Consider the following 21,931-nt stretch of genomic DNA (forward strand, 5'->3'; position numbering starts at 1 on the left):
TACATCCTTGTTCTCACATTTTAGTGCCCCCAGTCCCTCCAAAGCACGTTGATCTCTCACCCAGAGAGAAGTCTTTCATGTGAAATGGCAGTCTCTGGTGCAGAACAGTTTTGCAACAAGGGAGGAGGCAGAAAACATAAGTAAGTGTATAATAAGGCAAACAGCTTATAAAGGACAGCAACATGTATGTATAAGAGCAAGAAGTGTAAGGAACAATATGAATAAAACTATGAAACAAAATGTAAGGAGGTGTTTTCTGTGTGTGCGTGTTTGTGTGTGCATAGAAGCGAGCAGAAGGTGAGGCCGGCACATAAAAAAGAAGAAAGCAAGAAAGCAAGACAGCTTAGTATGTGAACGTGGATATGTGAAGGAGGACAACAGAAAAGCAACAAGAGAAAGCAAGGGAGGCCTGTGCCATGCAAACCAGCTCATTCACTGAAGAACCCCACCTCTCGGAGCACAGCCACGCACACCTGTAATGCTTTGGGAGTTTTCCTATGAAAATGCCAGGCCTAAAGCTGCTTCCCTATAAATATCACAGAATCACAGAATCACAGAATTGCCCAGGTTGGAAGAGACCTCAAGTATCACAGTCTCCAACCCTCCTGCCAGAGGCAGGGCCACCAACATTTAATACTAGACCAGGCTGCCCAGGGACCCATCCAGGGACACCTCCAGGGATGGGGCATCCACAGCCTCTCTGGGCAGCTGTTCCAGCACCTCACCACTCTCATAGTAAAGAGCTCAGAATTTCCCCCTGACATCCAACCTAAATCTTCCCTCCCTCAACTTAAAATCATTTCCCCTTGTCCTGCTGTTATCTCCCCTTTCAAAGAGTTGATTTCCTTCCTGTTTATGGGCTCCCTTTAGGTACTGAAAGGCTGCAATGAGGTCACCCCACAGCCTTCTTTTCTCCAGGCTGAACAAGCCCAGCTCCCTCAGCCTGTCTTCGTATGGGAGGTGCTCCAGTCCCCTGATCATCTCTGTGGCTCTCCTCTGGACCCTCTCCAACAGCTCTCTGTGTTTCTTGTACTGGGGCCTCCAGACCTGGATGCAGTACTACAGACAGGGCCTCACAAGGGCAGAGTAGAGGGGGACAATCACCTCCCTGTCCCTGCTGGCCACCCCTCTTCTGATGGAGCCCAGGATACCAGCAATGAGATTCTCATGTGGAGCTCACTGAGACCTTCAGGAGCTGTCACATCAGAGTCGATGGCATTCTTGCACACATAAAAGAACAGAAGGTGCTCACTTATGATTAACAGTTCTTTCTCAGGCTCTGAGGCCACACTCTCCATTCGTGTCTTTCCTTATACTGCTGCTATTTGGCCCTCCTCACAACCAGCTCACATCCAGACACCCGGGGCCATTCGCACCCCCTCGCTGTCACCGCGGAGCCGCATCCCGGGCGAAGGAGCTGCTTTCTGGCCGTGCTGCCTCGCTGTCCCCACCAGGTGGCAGTCCAGGAGCGGCGGAGCGACGAGACCCGGCACGGCGCGGCCCCGGGCTCTGTGACCTCGGCCCCTTCCTCCGCTCCATGCAAACGTATGGGCTGCTGGTGCAGGTCCTGCTGCTGCCAGGATTTCGTGAGTTCATGATTTCGGAGCATTAGAGATACCTGGGGATTGAGATTCCCTCCGTGCATCGCCCTGCCCGTAGTTTGCCGCGACTAAATCAGGAATAAGGAAAAGCTCTCCCGACTGCAGAAATTTGGAGGTGTGGATACTGGGATGGAGGAGACGAGAGGACCACATTTACGCTTTATCTCTCTTCTCCACCCCACTCACGGTTAAACTCTCTGTAGACTTAACAAAGCAGAGAGCTGTCTGTCTGTTAAAGGGGGCGAGAACCTCCCGAGCTGTCCCCGGTCTCTGCAGGACGACGGGCGGCCGGAGGAGCAGCGCGGGGCCACTGGGCGAGCTGATGATGCTCACAAGTGGCCAGCAAAGACTTATTCACCCGGGACACGCGATAGGGCCGATAACGCCGCGCTAACCAAGAGACAGATAACGAACACAGCCGCTTGAGCCTCCCGGCTGTTCTCGGACGGAGCCGGGCTTCGCTGCAGTCTCTGGGGAAACTGGCGCCGGCCGGGGCCGAGGGAGGGCACCAGGGGCCGGGACGCGCCGTGCCCGATGTCTCGTGTGTCGTGCACGTCTTAATCGAAGTGAAAGGAATGCGCACACAGCCTCATCCCTTCCCATCAGCTTTATGTAACGCCATACGCACACGTACGTGGATTTGGATTGCACAAGTATTTGAAACGTATAAGAGCTGCTCGGCGCTATATACGCGCCCCGTGCAGTGAGAAGTACAGCTAAATAAAGTCACTCGGAGCTCCGGAGGCGGTATGAGCGCGATGGCAGAAATGCGGGTGCCGGGAGCTGCTCCTTGCCCGCTCTTCTCCCGGCGCACGGCGGGTTCCTCCGGCTGTTCCCATTGTTTGGGTTTCTTTAATTTTTATTTTCCCCTCGTAATTATTAAGAAAAACGGAAGAAAAAAAGAAAAAAAAAAAAGAAAAAAAAAAACTAAAATCGCCAGGTTTATTAAAGAAAGTCTCTACCGGCCCGAGACGCCGCTTCGGGCTGCAAAGCAAAGCCCACTTTTCTTCCTACCGAATGCGTTACATTTTCGGAGGAGCCCACACTGGCCGCGGTGCCGCGGGGGCTCAGCCGGAACAGGGCGCTGCTTCGCCTCGGGCCGCGTTCCTGGTGAGAAAGTACATTTAAAACAAACCAAGGAGACCACCACCAGCACCGTCGTGCGGCTCTCGGGTTAACCCCCCCCTAATGACTGACGGCTGGTGCCACTGAGACAAATAAATACATCGTAAGGAGGGCAATGGGTCGCGAGTCGTTTTGGCCCTAAGGTGAGATTTAGCAATGACCGCCCATTAAAACAAGCTTTTCACTTTTCCTAGGGTAGCCCCTGCCCCCATTCGCTCCGGCAAGCGAAGCGGGGGAGCGTCCCTACCTGTGTACGTTTGCGTTTGAGAGCTGTTTTGTGTTTGGATGTATTTTGTTTGTTTTAGTTCGGACTTGGGAGAAATGGAAACCGGAATGAATAGGGCTCCGGAGACAGAACGGGTTTGAAAAACGCCCTTCAAAATCAGCGGGAAAGGGCCCGAAGTGACGACGCTGGATAGCTTAAAAATAACAGTTTCAAAGCAACCAGTCGGAAACAAAATCCGGAACGGCGGGGAGAGGCAGAAGGGAGAGCCCCGTGCTCCGAGCGGGGCGGCCGGGAAGCGAGCCCTGCCCGCACAGCGACCCGAAACGGGACAGCGCGCCCTGCTCTGCAAAGCCTTCCTCTCCCTCCTGCACCTTTCCCGAAAACAGGCTCCGCATCTTCTCGACTCCACGGCCAAGGCGGTGTGAGGACCCCCACCTCCACCGCCCCGCTTGTAACTTTTCTATGGAGCAAGTCCATGGGAAAAAGCACCGCTGCCTTTTTCTGCCGGGTTTATTTCCCTGCTCATTCTATTTTGCTCTGGAGGCTCACGAAGAAGTAAAGCTGGGAAGGACTTCGGAAAGAAGAGAAGCCGGGGGGAAAGGGGGCTGCCGGGCAGGGAGGGATCGGGGTGCCCGTGGAGTAGGGGCTGTCCGGCTGCGTTAGAGCTCGGCGGGGTCGGCACAGCCCAGCTCGATGAGAGCGCTTGGGTTGCTGGTGTTTGTTCGGTTTTTGGTTTTGGTGTTGTTCTCTTTTTTTCAGTGCTGATTTAGATAAGGTCCTCCGCTAGAAAGAACTCTGGGAGAGTGATGGAAAGCTAACTCTAGTAAGAGCAGCGTGAAGTTCAGCAGGAATTACGGCCTCAGTGAGCTGCAGAGTTACTTCGGCCGAGAGTGAAAAAAATATATATAAGTAAATGAAAGAGTGAAAAGGGAAATAAATAAATAAATAAATAAAAAGGGGGGGGGGAGGGGGGGAGAGGGGAAGAAAAAAGAAAGGAGGAAAAATAATCACTTTCTCCAGAATAGTTCAATAATTAAAATAAATAAATAGATGAGAGGTTAGCAACGGGAAAACCCGAAGTAGGAGCAGCCCCGAGATCTGAGCCCGGAGCAGCCCGCACAGCCGCTGTGCCCCCGGGGGGAACCCATTGCGGCCCCCGACGAGCAACCGGAGCCGGGAGTTACATGAACGCCCTGAACGGCCACTTCAAGCTGAGGGCTTCGCCTCGCCGTGTTTTTACACGCCTTAATTGTTCGCTAATAATGCGGAGTTTGGGAGAAGCACGTGGGAAGTACAGGGCAGCCTGGAAAAAAAAAAAAAAAAGAAAGAAAAAAAGAAAAACCAACAAAAACCCCAAAGCAACCCCACGAGCCGGCTCGGGTGCTATCAGCTTTTCTCTCTGTTCGGAGTCAAAAGGCTTCACGTGGAAGCGGCTGTTCTGTGAAAGCTCGGGGGATGTGAGAGGGGTCTGGCTTCAGGGGGAGGTCGGCGGGTCAGGGAGATAACGCGCTGCCAGCCTCCAGGACACGGCTTGGAATGTCCCCGTGCGTGTCTGTTTGCTTTGGTGCGGTGTGCGAGGGGCTGAGGGTTCGGAGTTTCTTTACAAGAAGCCGCAAAAAAAGGAGTTTTCGATTTTTCCTGCTCCGTTTCCCCACGGTTCAATCCACCCCCGGCGTTCCCGAAGTTTCCATCACGGGTCCTTCCGGCCCGGTGCCCCCGGAGCTCCCGGTCCTGTTCGGCTGCGGCCCGATCCGAGGTGCGGTGGCGAGCGGCCAGCAGTGACGTGCCCGCAGGGAACGATGTGTCCGCAGAGAGCCACCTCTGCTCTCCCCCCTCCCTCTCCGTTCTGCTGGATCCCCGAGGAAATGGCCACAACAACTCATCCTTCCCCGAGACAACAAACTGACCCATCCGTCCGTCCATCATCCATCCGTCCATCCATCCATCCATCTCTGAGCCCCTCACAAGGGTACGGCGTAGCAGCAGCGCTCACCACCTGTGTGCTCCCCCCACGGGGGTACCCGAGTCCCGCAGGAAAACCCCAAGATGGGACCTCCGTGTGGGACCCCCGCCCCCCCACACCCTGGGTGCTGCCCACCGGGACACGCAGACCTGCGGCTCTGCGCGCTGCGTGCATCCACCGTGCATGCGGCTGATGAATTTCAAGCAACTCTTTTTTTCTTTCTTTTCTTTCTATTTTTTTTTCCTCTCCTTTCTCCTTCTCTCTCTCTCTCTTTTTTTTTTTTTTTTTTTTTTTGTTCCCCTTTCTCTCAAGCCCTCTCTCTCTGCCTTCCCAAAACTCTCCCCGGTGCAACGCTGCAGCCCGGGGCGAGGGCGGAGGCTGAATGATCCCCGCTTCCAAGATTTTCCGAACAATCCTTAAAGAAGGAAACCTTTCTCTCGAAGTCTCTTTGATCTACGAGGCCTGGCGCGCTGTGAGCCCGAGTGCGTGAGGGGCCCGTCGGCTGCGGGAGCCCCCCAGCCGGGACATGAAAGGAAAAAAAAAGGGCGGCCAGAGTACGGGGATCGACCGAAGGGCTCGAATATTTCATATTCCTGCTAGCTGTCAAGTCCAAAAGCAACAACCCGCCTCCCGCCGGCTGTTTGCAAAGGGCAGCAGCGTGTGTGCGCGTGAGGGGCCGGAGCGCACCGTGCACCGCGGCCGGGAGAAGGGAAGAGGGCCGTAAATTTGCACTTGTAATCAATCAATAATTAACTAATAACAGAACGTGGGCCGAGCGGGCCTGGCAGGACGGCGGCGGGAGCGACCGGATCCCGTGAAGGTGGCTCCCGTGCCTCTCCCATCACCCCACACCCCCATCCCCGAGCTGTTCCGTCCCCATTGCTCTCTCTCCGGGGCCGGTCCCACCTCCCCAACCCCGCTTTCCCATAGACTTTGTACCGGCGGCCAAAATTCCCTCGGGTAAAACCTTGCAAAACCTGCCACGAGCTCCGTTGCCCGGCGAGGGAGGGAGGGAGGGAGGGAGGGAGGGAGGGCAATTCTTCCCTCCCCTCTCCCCATCTCCCCACGGGACCCCCATCCCCGTTGGTTGTCCCCGTGTTCCCCACCCAGGGTCCCCTCGGGGCCGCCCCGCACTGCCCCGGCTGCCCAAGAGATGGCGCCGCCGCCCCGCCGGACCCCCCCGGCGCCGAGCCCCCCCCACCCAGCGCCGGGTCGCCTGCATCAGCCATAAAACCATTGAGGATATCAAGACAGGCGCCAGGTGAGTAATAGACAGGATAATCCAGAGAGATTGCTCGCTGTTTACCTCCATCCACAAGCGCCACAAGAGTTACTCATTAACGTTACTATATACAAATAAGATACACAAGAGATAAAGCCATTTGCAAGTCAGAGTTACACCTGCGGTACACGGATTTCTTGCAAGGGCATGGGGAGGGGGAGGTCAGCGTTAGGACCGTGGAAGGGGGGGATGAATCAATCAGGCCGCACCCCCAGAGCCTAAAACACAACAGTGAGCTCCGGTCCGCCTGCAAAGCGGCTACCTGGTGCCTGCAAAGGGAGGAGGAGGCGGCTGTGTTGCTCAGGATCAGCGCTGAGTTTCCTCTCCGACTCCCAGAATCTATCTCCACTCCCTCCCCCCCCACACCCCCTCACACACACACACCACAACAGCCCTCCCTGTGCGAGAGATTGCGGGGGGACAAGCAGCAGGGGAGGGAAAACAAACAGGCGTTCGTGAAACCGAATGAATGAAAAGAACGATACGGAGGGGGGATAATAGTGTGGAGCTGAAATGCGCCTCTTTGCCGGCTCTAAGGGGAGAAAGTTAAACCACGAAACTGCGGGGTGATCGTACGCCCACGGCGGTTGGTAGGGCCGCTGTGCTCCCCACTCAGGGCCGGCAACCCCGGGGACAGCAGAGGATCTGGGTGACAAGCGACATCCATCTCGTGGGGGTGCAGCCCAGAGCCTGTTTGTTTGAATTGTTGTTGTTGCTTTGTTTTTGCCAGCCCCGACGCCACCTCTCCGTCCATAAAAGCCCCACCTCGCTCCGAGGCACACCGGCACACCGTGGCATTTCCCCAGCCCTCACCTTGGGCAGGCTGGGAAGTGAGGAGAGGGAGCAAAAAACCTGGGGATGGGAGAGATAAAAATTCCGCTCAATTCAAACCCCCGGCGACCTGGCCGATGGTGTGTCCCGGGATTCAAATACACCCCTTAAAATGGGAATAATCCCCCCGAAAGCGAAGGATACGAAATGAACAGGGAAAAGTGCTCGAGGTGCGCGGGAGGGTCCCGCTGGGTGCCCGGCCGATGTGCTCAGCATCCCGTGACCCCTGGAGCTCAGGGGTAGGGACCCCCCCCCTCCCCCGGCAGCCGCTCCCAATCGGAGGTGGGGAAATGTCCCTTTCTGCCGGAATTTGCCCCAAAAACGAGCGGGGCTGGCCGGGCGAGGCGTCTGGGAGCTGCAGCCGGGGGTCCCCCCCGCCCCGCACGGTTGGGCCCGTCGGAGCTGCTTTGAAAATAAGGGGGAAAAAGCTCCGTGGCCGAGTTCCCCCTGAGCACTTATTTCTCTCGCAGGCACGGGACCCAGAGGCCGCGGGCCGAGGGGCAGGCAGAGCATAAAACAGGATCCGGGCTGGAAGTACATCCTTATAATATTTATTACTGGCGGAGGATGAATCACTTTCCAATATACGGGCCACTAACTGTTGAAGGGGGGGAAATCTCTTTAACGAGGAGGAATATATATGTTGTGCTTAGGGATGTGCTCACGGGCTGGCAGCGCTGCAGGCGGGGGCTGCCAGCTCCTCTCTCTGCTCCCGGTGACCGCCCAGCCCACGTCCCCCCCAGCATCACTCCGCTCCAGAGCTTATTCTCAACGTATCCTCAGCCCCACAGCACAAAGTGGCGAACCCCAGGAGAACCCCCCCGACCCCCGGCCAGGTGCTGACTGGAAGGATCCATCCCCTGCTCGGACAGCGCCGTAACCCCAGCGGTTCGGGAACTCTTTACCTGGAAACTTTTGAGGGAGGGTTCTGCATTAAATTTTAACCGATCTATTCTCCGATTCTTCACTTTTGTTTTATTAATTTATGACAGATAAAAGCATCGCTGAGCCGTTCTCATTAACTTTTCAAACGCCACTTAATCTCGTTCCATTAAAAGAGGTGACTTAGTACCCTCTGGATCCGCTTTAAAAGAAGTGTGTTGGGGGGGGGGAGATGGAAAGGTACATTAAGTAGCTTGCTTAAACCGCGGGTTTCCCCGGCCGAATCGTGCGGGATCCTTCCCCGATAAGCTCCGGGGATTGAGAGGGGACAGCGGGGGGGGTCACAGCGCTCGGTTCCCGCTGCCGGGCAGGTGGGGTGAAGGCACAGCACGGGACGCCCAGCACGTTTCAATAAAAATTTATTTGAAACTTCGGCGAGTTTTTAAAAGAGAGAGAAAAAAGGAAAAAAAAAAAAAAAAAAAGGAAAAAAAAAAATACAGAAAGAAAAAATACAGGAAAAAGAAAAAAAAAAAACTTCTCGACATCGATATCGCACAAAATATCCCTTCATTTTTTTTTCCTTTGAACCAACACCTGACTTTCAAGCCAAAAAGATATGCACCCACTCAAACAAAGACAACAGCAAGCACAGTAGTAAAACTTCATTGCGTTTCGTGGTGGTTGTTATTTTCTCCCTTTGACACACCAAGGAAATGGGAAAGAATAACGCAAAGTGAAGAAATTCCTCCAGCCATCATCTTTTCTTTTGCCCGAGCCGCCTGCAGAAGCCCGTTGTCGCGAATGAACGTATAGAAAACCCTTTTTTTTTGTTGTTTGTTTTTTTCCTCCCGTGGTAGAAATTTGAATCGGAAAGTAGCACTTGAACACCGGGGAGAACGAGGATTGAAAAAGCCATAGCGCGGCACGTCGCGGTTTCTCTCGCTGTTCTCTCATTGCGAGCTCTTTGATGAACGCTGTTTGCTGCCCCTCTGCCTCTTCCAGCCGCGGCTCTTTGCGAGGGGTGAACAGCAAGCGGGGAGCTGAGCTCGGAACCCGCAGGTTCGGCCCGGGCTGCTCTGAGTCGGGGTTGGGATGCGGGGGGGGGAGGGGGGGGAGGTAAAGGAGAACCGACTTGAAATGAAAAGAGAAGAAAACAAAAGACAGCTGCAGCCGTATTTACAGAGATATGTACAACGTCAATAAATTAAAGTTTAATTTCGAGTATTCATATTCCACGTATTTACAAGAGTTATCAAATAATTACATAAATACTTTGCTTTAATAATAGTGTCCGCTTTTTTTCTTCTTCTCAGCGTGTTTAAACCTTGTTATTGCATATACAATGAAAGAGGGAAAGCTGTGATAAATCTACAGTCGAGCTACAGAGGTTTTTAGATAAAATAAATCCATTTCTTTTTTTTCTTTCCAGCTACACTTCTTATTGTTGTTGCTACGGGGAGGGTCTTTAAGGGAGAGGGAAGAGGGTCTTCTTTTCGTTTTTATTATTATTATCATTATCATTATTATTATTATTATTTTGTCCCTGGGATTCGAAACGAGCATCAGAAATAAACAACGAAAACCCAACGAAATAAAAACGTAACCCCCCCCTAAAAAAGCAGACTACTACGGAACATGCAAAAAAAGCCACAGAGTGGCTCTCAGACATCACGATAATATTTTAAACACACAGCTTCCCTTAATATCGACGCAGAGGGCTGTCGCTACCAACCCGCCCCGGAAACAACTGGCGAATCACCGATATGAGAGTTGCTTATACAGTTTTCTTTAGGAAAAAAAAAAAAAATCGCTTTGCTCACTTTCTTTTATTTATACGTCCGTTCGGTGTTTTGCTTCGCTGTATTTCAGGCGGTTTTTTTTTTCCTTTTTTTTTCCTTTTTTTTTTTTTTTTTTTTTTCTATTATCATTATTATTATTTTTTTTTTTTTAGACAGTGAAGAAAAGAAGGGGGGAGGTGGGACACGCATTCCGGCGGCCCCTCGGTGAGGCAGCCCCCGGTTCGGCTCCCAGCCCGGCCCTTCCCCGCCCCCCCCCACCCCTCCCCCAGCTCGACACTTTTTGCTGATCAGCGCCCACAAGACGCCGGGCGATTTATATTAAAAATAAAACTTAAAAAAAAAAAAAACCAACAACAATAAAATAAAAAGGGGAAAGAGGGGAGGATAGGAGGGGGGGCTGAAAGGCTTGGCGGGATGGAGGATGTGGTTTCTTTCAAACAAAGTGCATTGCGAGACTGGTTTGAAATGAGCTGGCGGCTACGGGGAGCCGCTGCGGGATCTGTCCTGCTTGGGGTCGAGGCCGCTGACCAGGCGCTGGATATTCTGCAGTTCGCTGGTGGCCGCCTCCTTGTCGGCTCCCAGCTTTGGGGACAGGGATACGGAGCCGGAGGAGAGTGTGGAGGAGCGGCTGGTGAGGTCCGAGGCGGAGTCCAGAGGCACGGCGCCGGGGCTGGAGGCCAGAGCGCTGCCTTTGGTCTCTCCGGAGGTCGCGGCCAGGGCCCCTGGCAGCGCGGTGGTGAGGAGGCTGCTGCCGTCGGGCAGGGGCACTGGCAACGGGTAGGGGCTGTAGCGGAGCCGGGGCCGCACGGCGTTGAGGAAGGGATGCCGGTGCACAGAACTGGAGGCCGCGCTGGAAGCCGCCGCCGCCGCCGCCATGTAGGTGTAAGGGTAGGGGAAGAGGCTGCCGAAGGGAGACATGGCCAAGCCCTACGGGAGGGGGAGGAGGGAGAGAAAAAGTGTTAGCAGCGCGTGCCCGCTTTCTGCCCCCTTCTCCCCTCCACAACGTGAACCACAAAACCGGGCACGTCCCCCACTGCGGACCCCCGGATCCTCGAAGGCTCAGCCTCGTCCCGCACCGAGGCTGCCCGGGGAAGCACTGAGCCCAGAGTGAGGCACAAGGAGCTGGGGGGGTTCCAGCTGGGCCACTCCTCACCGGCGAGGCTTCCCCAAAGCCTCACACTCCCTTCCCCCCCCCGACCCAACTCCTTATGCAGCGAGGGGAGGTGCCCCGCTTGCTTCGGAGGGGCACTGGGGAACCTGCGGCGGAAAGAACCTGCCCACTTGGGGCCGTCGGGACGTACCTGAGAGGCCAGGACGTGCTGCTGCAGGTGGAAGGGCAGAGCGGCTGTGGATGCTCCCGAGAGTCCCTGGGCCGCCGCCGTGGCCATCACCGTGCTGTCCAGTCCCGAGCCGCCGGCGGAAGCCCCCGACACTGTGGCGAGCAGCGGCCCCATGCCCGCGGCCATGCCGGAGAAAGCCCCCCCCATAGCGAACTGCCCGGGGTGCAGCAGCAGCGGATGCCCGTTCCCCAGAGGGTTGAAGAACTGCTGGCCGGCCAGAGCGGGGGGAAACCCCAGGTTCTGCAAATGTCCCTGGCTCAGATGCGCCGTGCTGTCGGTCTGGACCGTGAGGGGGGCGAAGGGCTCTTTGCCCAGCAGCCGGTTCTCGTCTACTTTAGGGCCGTCCCGGAGGGGGCTTTTCAGTTCCTCGCCACTCAAGCCTCCCCCTCGGCTGCTGGAGGAGATGGTGGCCGGGCTATGCCGGGAGTCCGGGGGGGCTTTTTCCGTCCTCTCCCGGCTCCGGCTCGTCGCCGAGTCGCTGGGGAAGAAGTGACTTTTGGAGGGGCTGCCCCCCTTTTCCCGGGGGTCGTCACACGCGGCCGCACCGGAGCTGGCCGGCGCGGGGGTGGTGGCCGTGGTCGTGCTGATTTTGCCCGACTCGCTGGCTTCTAGCAAAGGGTCGTCTTTGCTGTCGGCATCGCTGTCACCCTCGCTGGGACAGAGATCTGCAAGACAAAGGCGGCCCGGGGCTGGGAGCCGGCACGGCGCGTCCCTAACCCCCGCCGGACTGCGGCAGGGTGCGGACGCTCTCTGGCTGGCTGGTAATTCCAATGACAAAGCTGGGGATCACTTCTTAAGAGAAAAATACGTCCACCCCATCCCCGCCCCGGCTCCCAGTGGGAAACGAGCATTGGTGTCAGCGCACAGACTCCGCACAGCCCGAGGACCCGAGGCCTGCGGTACCGCTCACCCCGGGGGCGGCAAACCCCGCCCGCCCGCCCCGTCGGGGTTCGTCTCCTATCAACTTTTCCGAACTTTGGAGCCCTTTCGACGGTAGAAAGTTGTAGCCTTTCCCCTCCTCGGCCTCCGTCGAGCTGAGGACCCCCCTTATCCTCCTCCCCGAAACGCTTCTCCGGATTCCTCTGCACTTCATCTCCTAATTTCAGCGCCCCAGGTGCGAAGATCTGGTTTGCTTTTCGGGTCCCCTCCCAGCTCCCCTCCCCTCGGCTCGGCAGGACTTTAAACAAACGAGTAAAGCAACAACAAAAAAGAGGTTGTTTCCTCCTCCCTCTGCTCTCCCCCCCCATCCCCTCCCCCCCCCCCCCCCCCATTGGATTAATACATGTGAAAGAGCTGCAGACAGCTTCCAACCCCGCACGGAGAGAAAGAGAGGGGGACTTTTCTATAACAAAGTTCGGGACTGTATCCAGGGGAAAGATCCTTCCTCTAATAACAGATTCAGGGAGGAATATTAATGGAGTGACTCCAGTTTTGAACTTTTGCCCCGTGGTCTGTCTTTGCTCCCTTGACTCGGAGCTGGCTCCTTTCTGAAGCGTGGAGGGGAGGAAGGAGCAGGAGAGGGGCCGGCAGAGAGGGAGGAGGGGGGGGAAGAGGGAGAAGGACAGAGGAGAGGGGAAGAGGGAAAGGGAAGAAAGTGCAAGCAGAAAAGAGAAAGAAGGAAGGAGGGGGAAAAGAGAAAAAGAAGGAGACTGGGAAAGACAAAGCAAAAGAAAGAACAAGAGTGGGAGAAAGGAATGGGAGAAGAGAAAGAAAAGGGAGAAGAGAGAAAGGAAAGAGAAAGCCGAGGGGAGGCAGGAGGAGGGCTGTGGCCATGGCACAGCGATGCACGCCGAGCTCCGTGCCCCCGAGCAGAACTTGGCTGTCCCTACTGCCCCTATAGGGCCGGGGCTCAGCGCTCACCTTTGAGGGCGGAGGTGCCGACGGCGGGCACGGCGGGGCAGGAGGACTGGGCGAAGCACTTGAAGGCTGTCTGCTCGTTGGACGATTCGTCCGAAGTGGGATTTTCTTTTTTCTGCCTCTCGTCGTACACCCGCATGGACTGCAGAGTCAGCTGCTTCCTGCCGGGCACACGGAGCTGCTGGGAGAGCGGCACCCTGCCCCCCCATCCCAGACCCCCAACACCCCATAGAGATCTCCTCTAAGGGGATCTCATATCCTTAAGGGAGCCCATGGGTGGGTGAGTGGGGGGACAGGGGCCGGGGGCTCGGGGGAATGCGCTGCTCTCAGGCAGAGCCAAGAGCTTGGCTGCTAATGAGAGGAGATTTCTTGGAAGCTGTTAGCAGCAATCCCGAGTACGGCAGATATTAAAGAATAGGAAGGGGGGCTGAGGGGGGGAGAGGGGGGTGGCAGAGGGAATTGTTCCCTGGAGATTAGCTTTTAAAACGCGAGGATGTTCCAGAGATATGAGCCATCTTAATGGTTGCTAAGATTGCTAGGAAGTGGTTATTTTGTTAGGCACTTTATGTAATCTTTTCACCAACAATTAACCCGGAGTAAAATCTATTTATATTTAGAGAGAAATTAGAAATCATTTCCGTCCTGTGGCTCCAGCATTGGCTTTATTTTCACACTGACGGACAAGAGGAGCTGGCATGTGTGCATGTGTGGTATGCTGGGTTCAGTGGTGGGCATGCAGAAAGGCCTCTTGTTTAACATTACAACCCCCCTTCTCCCTCTTTTTTTTTTTTTTTTTAATTTTTTTTTTTTTTAAGAAAGAAAAGGAACAGATATATTTATTCATTATCTAAAACTGATTGCAAATGGCTAAAATATCCTGTCTGCTGTAACAAAACAAAACGAAGACTTATTCCACATCGAGTGGGGGGGGGGGAGGGGGGAAGAAAGAAAAAAAGATCCCTTTCTCTATTTTGGCCAATATTTTAAAAAAAATAAAAAAAATAATGTGCACTATTCAAAGCTGTCTATCGGTGTTATTTCCATATTCCCGAGGTCCTATCAAAGCAGTTTGTTTTCACGTTTCTCCTCCACGCCTTTCAGGAGAGTCAGTAAGAAAATGCTGGGGGAGATCAGAGCTGCCCTCCCTTCTCACAGCTCCATCCCATCCACAGTGTGTGGGGGTGCGATATTCCTGCCAGAACTTAAAGGAAAACTCATTGCTTCAGTGGCATTCACCACCTTTCCCCTTCATCTGCAGCCATCACTTTCTTGCCGGCCCTCCCGTGCGATGCAAAAAGTAAACGGGGAAAGCACGGAGGAACTCACATGCAATCGGTTTGGCGTTATTAACGACGAGATCCTTATTAATTTTGGCGGGGGGAAGTGTGGTTTGGAGGAAACGCGAGGTGATTTTGACCTCTGGTCATGTTCTGAGCCTTGCACACGAAAACCAAACGAGGCGCCCATATATAATGTTTCCAGACTCACCTTTTTTCCCTCCTTCCATTCCCAGTGTCACGAAAACCTTTGGCAAAGGGGTTGTTGTCAATTTTTAATTGAGTGATCTACAGGGAAAGAAAAAAAGAAATCCAAAAGCGGGGTTGGGGCAGAAAGGAGATTTGATAAAAGAATGACCGACACGACCTCCTCCTCCCCACTTCCCACTGCCCAGGCAGCAGCACCCGATGCACAGGGTGGGATTTGGAGGTGAATCCTTGCATTTTGGGGCTGGCCGTTGAGTCGGGCAGTGGTGGCATTGAAAGAGCCCCACATCGCCGCCGCCGCATTGGAATTCAGTTAGCCGTGCAACGCGATCCATGCGAGTTATGCCTGCGCTTAAACTCTTTAAATGCCATAATTAAACCGCAAAGGAATCATGCCCACCCCCTCGCTATAATAAAATACTTCGTATAATCGCATTATGCCCCGCGCGTGTGCATGTGTTGGGGCTCTGGGGGTGCCAGGACCGGGCTGATTTGGGCTGGCAGGGATTTCAGCAGTCGTTTGGGGGATTCTATGGGATCTGGGCTTGCTCCACAATTTCCAGTTCAGGAGGAGAGTGGGATCCAGTGAGCAAACAGCTTTGGACCCTGAGCAGCACCGGCTCCCAGGTTCCCCCCTCCAACTCTTCCCACACACGTAGACAGGAGAGAGCAGTGAAAACCCTCAGCAGAAGAGGTGAGACCCTCAACTATGCGATCTGGGCAGTGCTCCTGACCTCCATTCCCCAACCCCCCCACGATATCAGAGCATTTGGCCAGAGCTGCTGCTCCATGCTTCCAGCTGTGGGATGGGCCGGACAGCCCCATGTGTAACTCCCTAAGCAAAGACTGCTCTGCACGTGTTCACCTTCCTTTTTCTTGTGAAAAGGTGAGCAAAGCGAGAGCAGTGTGTGCAGAGCACTGCCAGAGAGGGGATATGAGGAAAGGAAGGATGCAGCCCCTCCTTATGCCTGGCTCTGGGCCGTGGGGGATGGCAGCGGACAGAGAGACGGAGCGAGCGGGGTCTGCACAGCTCTGCTCTTCAGGCACATGCACACCAAGTTCTAATTTATAGACAGCAAAATAAGAGCCCCTTCTTGGCTCTTTCACTTCCTTCCACTTGACTTAATTATCGTAAATTCGCCTTTTGCCAGGCTCCCAAATGTACCACCTTCGTTGAGAGCAACAATAAAGTGGCAGAAATGTGAAGGCAGCGTCTGCAGCGCTGCAAACTTTCTCGCCCTGTCTCTGTGAGACCTTCCAGCTCAATTCGAGCGAGATACTCCTCTCTGATCAGAGCATATTTCTGCACCACAAAAAATAATAAAACACTGCAGGATGAAAAAAAATATCATAATATAATAATAATAGGAACCAGACGTGCGCTCCAGCCTTATTGCCAATTGCTGTTAAAGGAGCTAAAACAGCACAAAGGCCAGGAAGAATTACAAAATCTCCAGCCACGCTGCTCTCCCCCCCGTCTTTCGACACACGGATCAGATTCTTTTTCTGATGCGTCTTAGATTAAATCCACACTGAAAGCAGCGATCCCCACCCCATCCTGCCCCGTTTCCCCACACCGGGGAGCAGAAAAAAAAAATGTATATCCAAAGCACCCCCCCCCTTACACACACGCACACAGCCTTCCTTTTAATTGCTCTGCCCGGGGTCGGCTGCGGGAGAGTGCCTTCTCCCCTCCCCCAGTGCCGTCCCGAAGTCGGAGCGGGAGGATTTGGGGGAAACGAGCTAGGGTAGAGGGAAGCGGGACGAGCCCGGTGATTTTTAAGGGAACAATGCAGAGTAAAAGCTCTCTGAAAAGCCAAAACACGTAAAACAAATCCTTTCTTAATCTCCTTACCTTATCATTCTGGTATGCGGTCACTGCGATGAATTCAGTCTCCGGGAACACGTAGGTCCGGAACGTGCTGTAGGGAAGCTTGAGAATATCGTTCGCTCGGACGATGTGGAAGCGGGGCTGGTACTTATGCATGGAGTTTAAAATGGTCTGCGGTGCGGAGCGGCCGGGGGGGTAGGGTGGGGGGAAAAAGAACAGGGTGAGAGCCAGCAGCACCCGCTCGCGCTGCCCCATGCTTTCTCCTCATTTGCGAACCCCGAGCGCACCGCAAACACACGCACACGCCGCGCAGCATCCAGCACAAAGCACTGACAGCTCCAACTCTCCCGCTGGACGCCAGAGGAGATCTCCCGCGGGGGGGAGGAGGGGGGAGGGTTTCTGCGGGGGTTATTTGGGCTTCGGACGCAACGGCTTTAGATTTCAAGGCGAACCAAAAGAAAATAAAAATAAAGCGGAGACAGCAGCTACAATAGCAACGCCACCACGAGCGCCTTGGTCAGGTCTAATTGCTCGCCTCAATCCACTTAAGGCCTTCTGCGAGAGGCAAGAGCGGATCGTCTAATCGAATCATGGGCAGCGAATGCAATCTTCGGCGCATTAGAGATCCCCCGACCGCGGCCACCGCCGCAGCCCCGGCTCCAGACTTTCCCAGGAATAGAAAGAAATGGCGAGGAGCGGCGGGCACTTATCAGCAGTTTGTTTGATTTCACTCGCAGGGGGAGCTTTTTATCTCTGCACACCCAGTAAATGTAAAGGAGTGGATAGACATGAATGGGCAACTTGACCTTTGCTTTTGGTTCCTGTTTATTTTCACTCTGGCTTGCTTTACGTTATCCAGATTAATATATATTTAAATGTTTGCATACTTAGGCCTTTAAGCCCTTTATACACATATGCATATCATTTTCCTATGCTTAAAAAGTGTGATCGTCTCTATTAAAAATATATTACATATATGTATATATATCAAGCCAACGCAGCTCTGAGATATATCGAGTTGCACTATGCTGGAAACGTATCTCTAAAGTTTATTCTGAACGGTACGGATTGGGTGTTTGGAAAGCTTACAGAATAAACTCGCTTGTTTAATCCTGACCTCGGCAACAGAAAAAGAAAGGAACATTTTAACCGGACACAAACACACCAGCCGGCTGCATGCAGGGGCTGTTTATTCCCCATTTTCCACACGTTTGGTGCCCAAATTGCAGTGCCTGGGAAAGCTCAGGGCCGGGCACTGCAGGGGAACACTGCTTGGGGAGAGAGGAAAAGGACTCACAAATCCGTGCTTGTCGGAGATGTTGTTAGTGAGCTTCAGCTTGTGAAAGGTGACGACTTTGGACATCCATTGTTCTCCAGTGGCCGGGCTGTCCGGGTGGATGTACATTCTCTTTGGCATTTCAGGGTCAGCTTTGCCAGCTACCATCCACCGGGAATTATGGAATTTGTACCTACAGTCGTCAGCCGCCACAATATCCATCAATAAAATGTACTTGGCCTTTTTATCCAGTCCAGTGCATCTCACTTTAAACGGAGGAAACATTCTCCTACGGGCAGAGAAGGGGAGATAAAGAAAAGACGAGACGAAAGGGAAAAAAAGAAGAAGAAGAATCACAGTGTTGCAGTGAGCACCTAAAGCTTGGTGGCCCTCGTCCCTCAGAAGCAGAAATCTGCCCCCGCCCCCAATGCAAAGATTTCTCCAACGCTCCCAAGTTGCAGGAGAACGCCGTCCCTCGGGTGGGACACAGAACGTACCCCTGGTGGGCACCCACCTCTCCGTTCCTAAACAGCAAAGCCTCGTTCAGCCCTCTCGGATCTCTCATTATCTATAGATATATTTCCCTCTGTTAAACAATAGGAGCGGATCGCGCTCCAATTAAAAATATTCCTCACTTCTATGACCGGCTCCGTCGTTAGAGAGCAGAAGGGGGGCTTTTTTAATTAATCAAAGAGGAGAGGAGCCCACGGTGAGAGCTGCGAGGTCCCAGCGGCTGCTCACACCTCTGTACAGAGGCTCCCTGAGAACCGCGCTCCCCTCTGCTCCCAAGTCCGGCTCCAAACTGCAACAGGATACCACAAATTTGCTGTTTATTATATCGAGCGGTTGGCATTCAGCAAGCCCAACTTAAAAGGAAACACATGACTTTGCAACACGTAAGAGCGCCTAACATTCGCCGAGGCTTTCGAGCAAAACTTTCGGCCACAATTAAGAGAGAAAACTTGGGGAAGGCAGCGAAGCGGGCTGTTTGTTTTTTCCCCCTGCTGATCTCGGGGCTTTTTTTCCCTAAGCCCTCAGCCTGCAGCCGGCGCTGTGCGGGGCTGAAGCCGCAGCACGGCGACCCGAGGCGGCTCTCAGGAGCGGTTTCTCCCCCGGCCGCTCTCCTTGCAGACGGCACGCCGCTCGTTTGCTGCCTTCCCCAGTGCGCTTTACAAACACGGCCGAGAGAGAAGGGTTCGCTCGCTGCGTGGCATCACATCCATAGGTAGAGTTATAAAAGAGCACAGACAATTAGGAGCGAATATAGAGAGGGATTTCAGATGTGTAAACCTATAAAATGCTGAAATGCGGAGCGCGATACGCGCCGTGTGCGTTCATTCATTCGCACGTGAAGGTTATATAAATACATGGACACGCAGCGCGCTCCTGCAGGAGCTGCAAACCCTTCCTTACAGCAGCGCGGGTGCTTTTCGCCGCTTTTTCTGCATTTCCAGACATAATTACTCAGCAGAAATGCATGCCTGTATCACGGCAGAGACACAGGCACAAGCAAGGCAGCTGATAAACAGAATCTCCCTGCCCTCCTGCAGCTACCACCTCACCAGCAGAGAGACGTCGCTACAAATATTTTTTGCTACATTTCCCCTTCTCTCCATGAAAGAAGAAATACCGCGTGCAGCAAGGCTGCAATCAGGCCGGCGCCTTTTCCAGCCCCAAATTATTTTCTTTCTGCTCCCAGAAAGTATTAAGCTGCTGAACCATGAAGAGCCCCTCTCGCCCCCTGTGCACGCACCGAGAGCGGCCGGTTCGTGGTTCAATAGTTGAGCCTTTCCCCGGAGTGCTCTGCCCGCAGCGGGGCTTAGCAGTTGCCTCGCACTTCTCCTAATTCCTGATGAAATGAGCTCGATGGAGACAGTGCCGAATAAAGCCCTGCTCCGGAGCAGGCTGCCGGTGCAAAGACCGAGGGGGTAGGGAGCCCGAAAACCCAAGCACGACCCCCGCCCCACACCTACCTTCCCGATTTGGTGATCACCATCTCCGTGCCTCTTTTATGGAATTGTTCCCAAAGCTCTTTGGCTTCCAGGTGCACTTTCGGGTCGTCTTCTACTTCTTCTTCTGGCTCCAGAGTTTTTAAAGGCCTCAGATGGGCTGCTGCCTGGTGGCCCAGGGAAGAAAAAGGGATAGCAGTCTCTGCAGCCCCCACTAGCTGATCCATAATGGGCTTAGCCAGGGCCCCGGGGAGGGAAAGGGCGGCCGCCCCGTTGGGGGGCAAAGCCAGGGCCGGGAAGAAGGGGGGCTGATGTCCCAGCACGGCGCTCATGGCAAAGTCCGGTGCCCGGTGAGGTAAAAAAGGATGATAAGCCATGCTTGTCCCAGGGATCACTGGATCTCTCATCGGTATATTCATTCACTCCACTCCTCGATTTTCCTACTCCTGGAGTAGTCCTGGAGTGGTTTCTAACAGCACATCATGAAGAAGAAAAATTAAGATAATAACAATAACAACGAGAAACCACCAAAAAGAAAAAAAAAATAAGGTGGGGGGAAACAAGCTCTAAACAGCACAGTACATGGGGGAGAGGCAGAACTTCTACAGCCTACAACTTCCCGAGCCGGGACACATCCTCGGCCCTCGGGACAACAGGATAACAGGATTGTTCATTATTCGTCTTGCTTTCTGTGTTGTTGTTCTCCCTCTGCGGCTTTTTTCCCCGAGTTGAAGTCCTTGCGCTTGAAAAGCAGTGCCGAAGAAGGGGAGAAAAAAATCCACCGGAGTCGCTGCGTGCTCCCGTTGCCGCGGAAGGGCTGGACAAGCCGAGATCCTTTTTTTCCTCTTCTTCTTTTTTTCTCGTGCTCTCAGTCCCTCTTCTCTTCTTCCGTCGCGGAGGGTGGCGGCTAGAAGCCGGGATCGCTTTTTGGGTCGGCTGTGTTCCCCCCCTCCCCCCCACCCCTCCACCTTTCCTCCGTACGGGCAGGCTGCAGAGCAGAGGCTGGGGAGGGAGGGAAAACAGGGAGAAGCGAACAAACCCACCCCCCCTCGCCGAGCGGGGAAGGCTCCTCAGCAACCTTCAGGCAGCGGCAGCAGCAAAACTTGTAGGGAAATCTCGTTTCCGCCTCGCCTTCCCCCGCTCCGAGCAGGAGCTGGTCACAGTGCCCTGATTTCCATCAGGATCTCTTCTTTCTTTCACCCTCCTCCTATTTTTTTTTTCCTTCCCCTTCTCTTTCTCTTTCACTCTGCCTTAAAAAAAAAAAAAAAAAAAAAAAAAAAAAGTGAAAATAAATCTGGAAGAATGATACTCTTGTCTCCTCTCCAGCAACGCTCCAGCAAAGGAGAGAGGGAGGAAGAGAGAGGGAAAGAGAGAAAAAGGAGGAGAAGGGGGGGAGAAAGAGAGAAAGAGAAGGAGAGAGGAGAGGGAGAGAAGGAGCCTCTCAGCTCTGAGAATTCCCTGTGAGTCTGTGCTCTGCGTGCACCAGATTGTATGGATGTGTTGTGGGTTACAAGGGAGCTGGAGCCTCCTTGATTGGCTCTTTGACGCTTTCGGACCAATTGTGTGGCTCCATAGGCGTGGTTTTGACAGGTCGAGTGGAAGGGGGACAGAGCCGAGTTATAAAAAGAAGGTGTCGGAAACTGTAACGCTGCAGCAAAGCATCACTAGTACTCCGTGCCGTGTGAATATGTCAACATGATCAGAGGGGAGGGAGCAGGCGGCACCGGGCCGGGCGGCCGGGAGCCGCCTCTAGGGGGGGTTCTCGGGGCCGCCTCGCCCCCCGCCCGGCCCCTCCGTGCCCGGAGAGCGGCCCCGGCCCCGGCGAGATGGCAGCTGGGCGCTGCCGGCGCTCGGTAGGAGCTCCCGCCGCTGCGGCTCCCGGCAGCGCTGGGGAGGCGGCGGGGGCGGATCGGGTAGGGGGGGTGGGGAATTGAGGCGGCCTCCAGGCAGGGTGAACAGGGGGTCCAGCCCCGGGTGCCCCCAGTACACCTCAGCCACACCGAGCGGAGGTCTGGCCCGGCCCGCGGGAGTGGCCGGTGGGGGGAGGCGGCCGCGGGAACCTCGGTGTGCTCCCCCCACCAAGTCCCCCGAAAAGCCCCGGGGCTCCGGATCCCCTCGGGCCGCACACCCGTCCCCACTGCGTCGCTCCTTTCGCCGGTTCCCGCTGCCCCTCCGCCGCCGACTCGGTGCCCCCCCTTTCTCCCCCTCCGGAAAGTCGCTGCCTTTTAATGCAGAAAACAGCTCCAGGCCTGACCTCGGGCCGTTCCCCTCCCGACCCCCCCGTATCCGGGACCGAGACCAGGGGTGGGAAGCGGCTCGGGGACGGCAAGGCTGTGCGCTTCGGCCCGGCCGCGGTGCTAGCGGGGTGATGGCTACGAGCAGCCGGGGGCCGCGCTCCGCTCAGCCCCAGCTCGGCGGTTGCTGATCGCCTACGGACGATAAAGCGCTTTCCCCCACACCATCCCCAATTGGGAGGGGCTGAAAA

At 54.6% G+C, this 21,931-nt stretch overlaps 1 protein-coding gene across 1 annotated transcript; it reads right to left on the reverse strand.

Moving 5' to 3' along the window:
• Window positions 1-9,085: 9,085 nt before the first annotated feature.
• Window positions 9,086-20,696, reverse strand: TBX3 (T-box transcription factor 3). Its single transcript, XM_090152592.1, has 8 exons — window positions 20,490-20,696; window positions 19,471-19,915; window positions 17,519-17,786; window positions 16,246-16,392; window positions 14,395-14,471; window positions 12,910-13,067; window positions 11,011-11,714; window positions 9,086-10,636 (listed from the first exon to the last, which is right to left on the reverse strand). The coding sequence occupies exons 2-8, from the start codon at window positions 19,863-19,865 to the stop codon at window positions 10,187-10,189; spliced, it is 2,199 nt and encodes a 732-aa protein (XP_090008718.1). The 5' UTR covers window positions 19,866-19,915; window positions 20,490-20,696; the 3' UTR covers window positions 9,086-10,186.
• Between the last annotated feature and the right edge of the window lie 1,235 nt (window positions 20,697-21,931).

Source organism: Phasianus colchicus, chromosome 18 (genome assembly GCF_987193195.1).
Source record: "Phasianus colchicus chromosome 18, bPhaCol1.hap1.1, whole genome shotgun sequence".
Classification (NCBI taxonomy): domain Eukaryota; kingdom Metazoa; phylum Chordata; class Aves; order Galliformes; family Phasianidae; genus Phasianus; species Phasianus colchicus.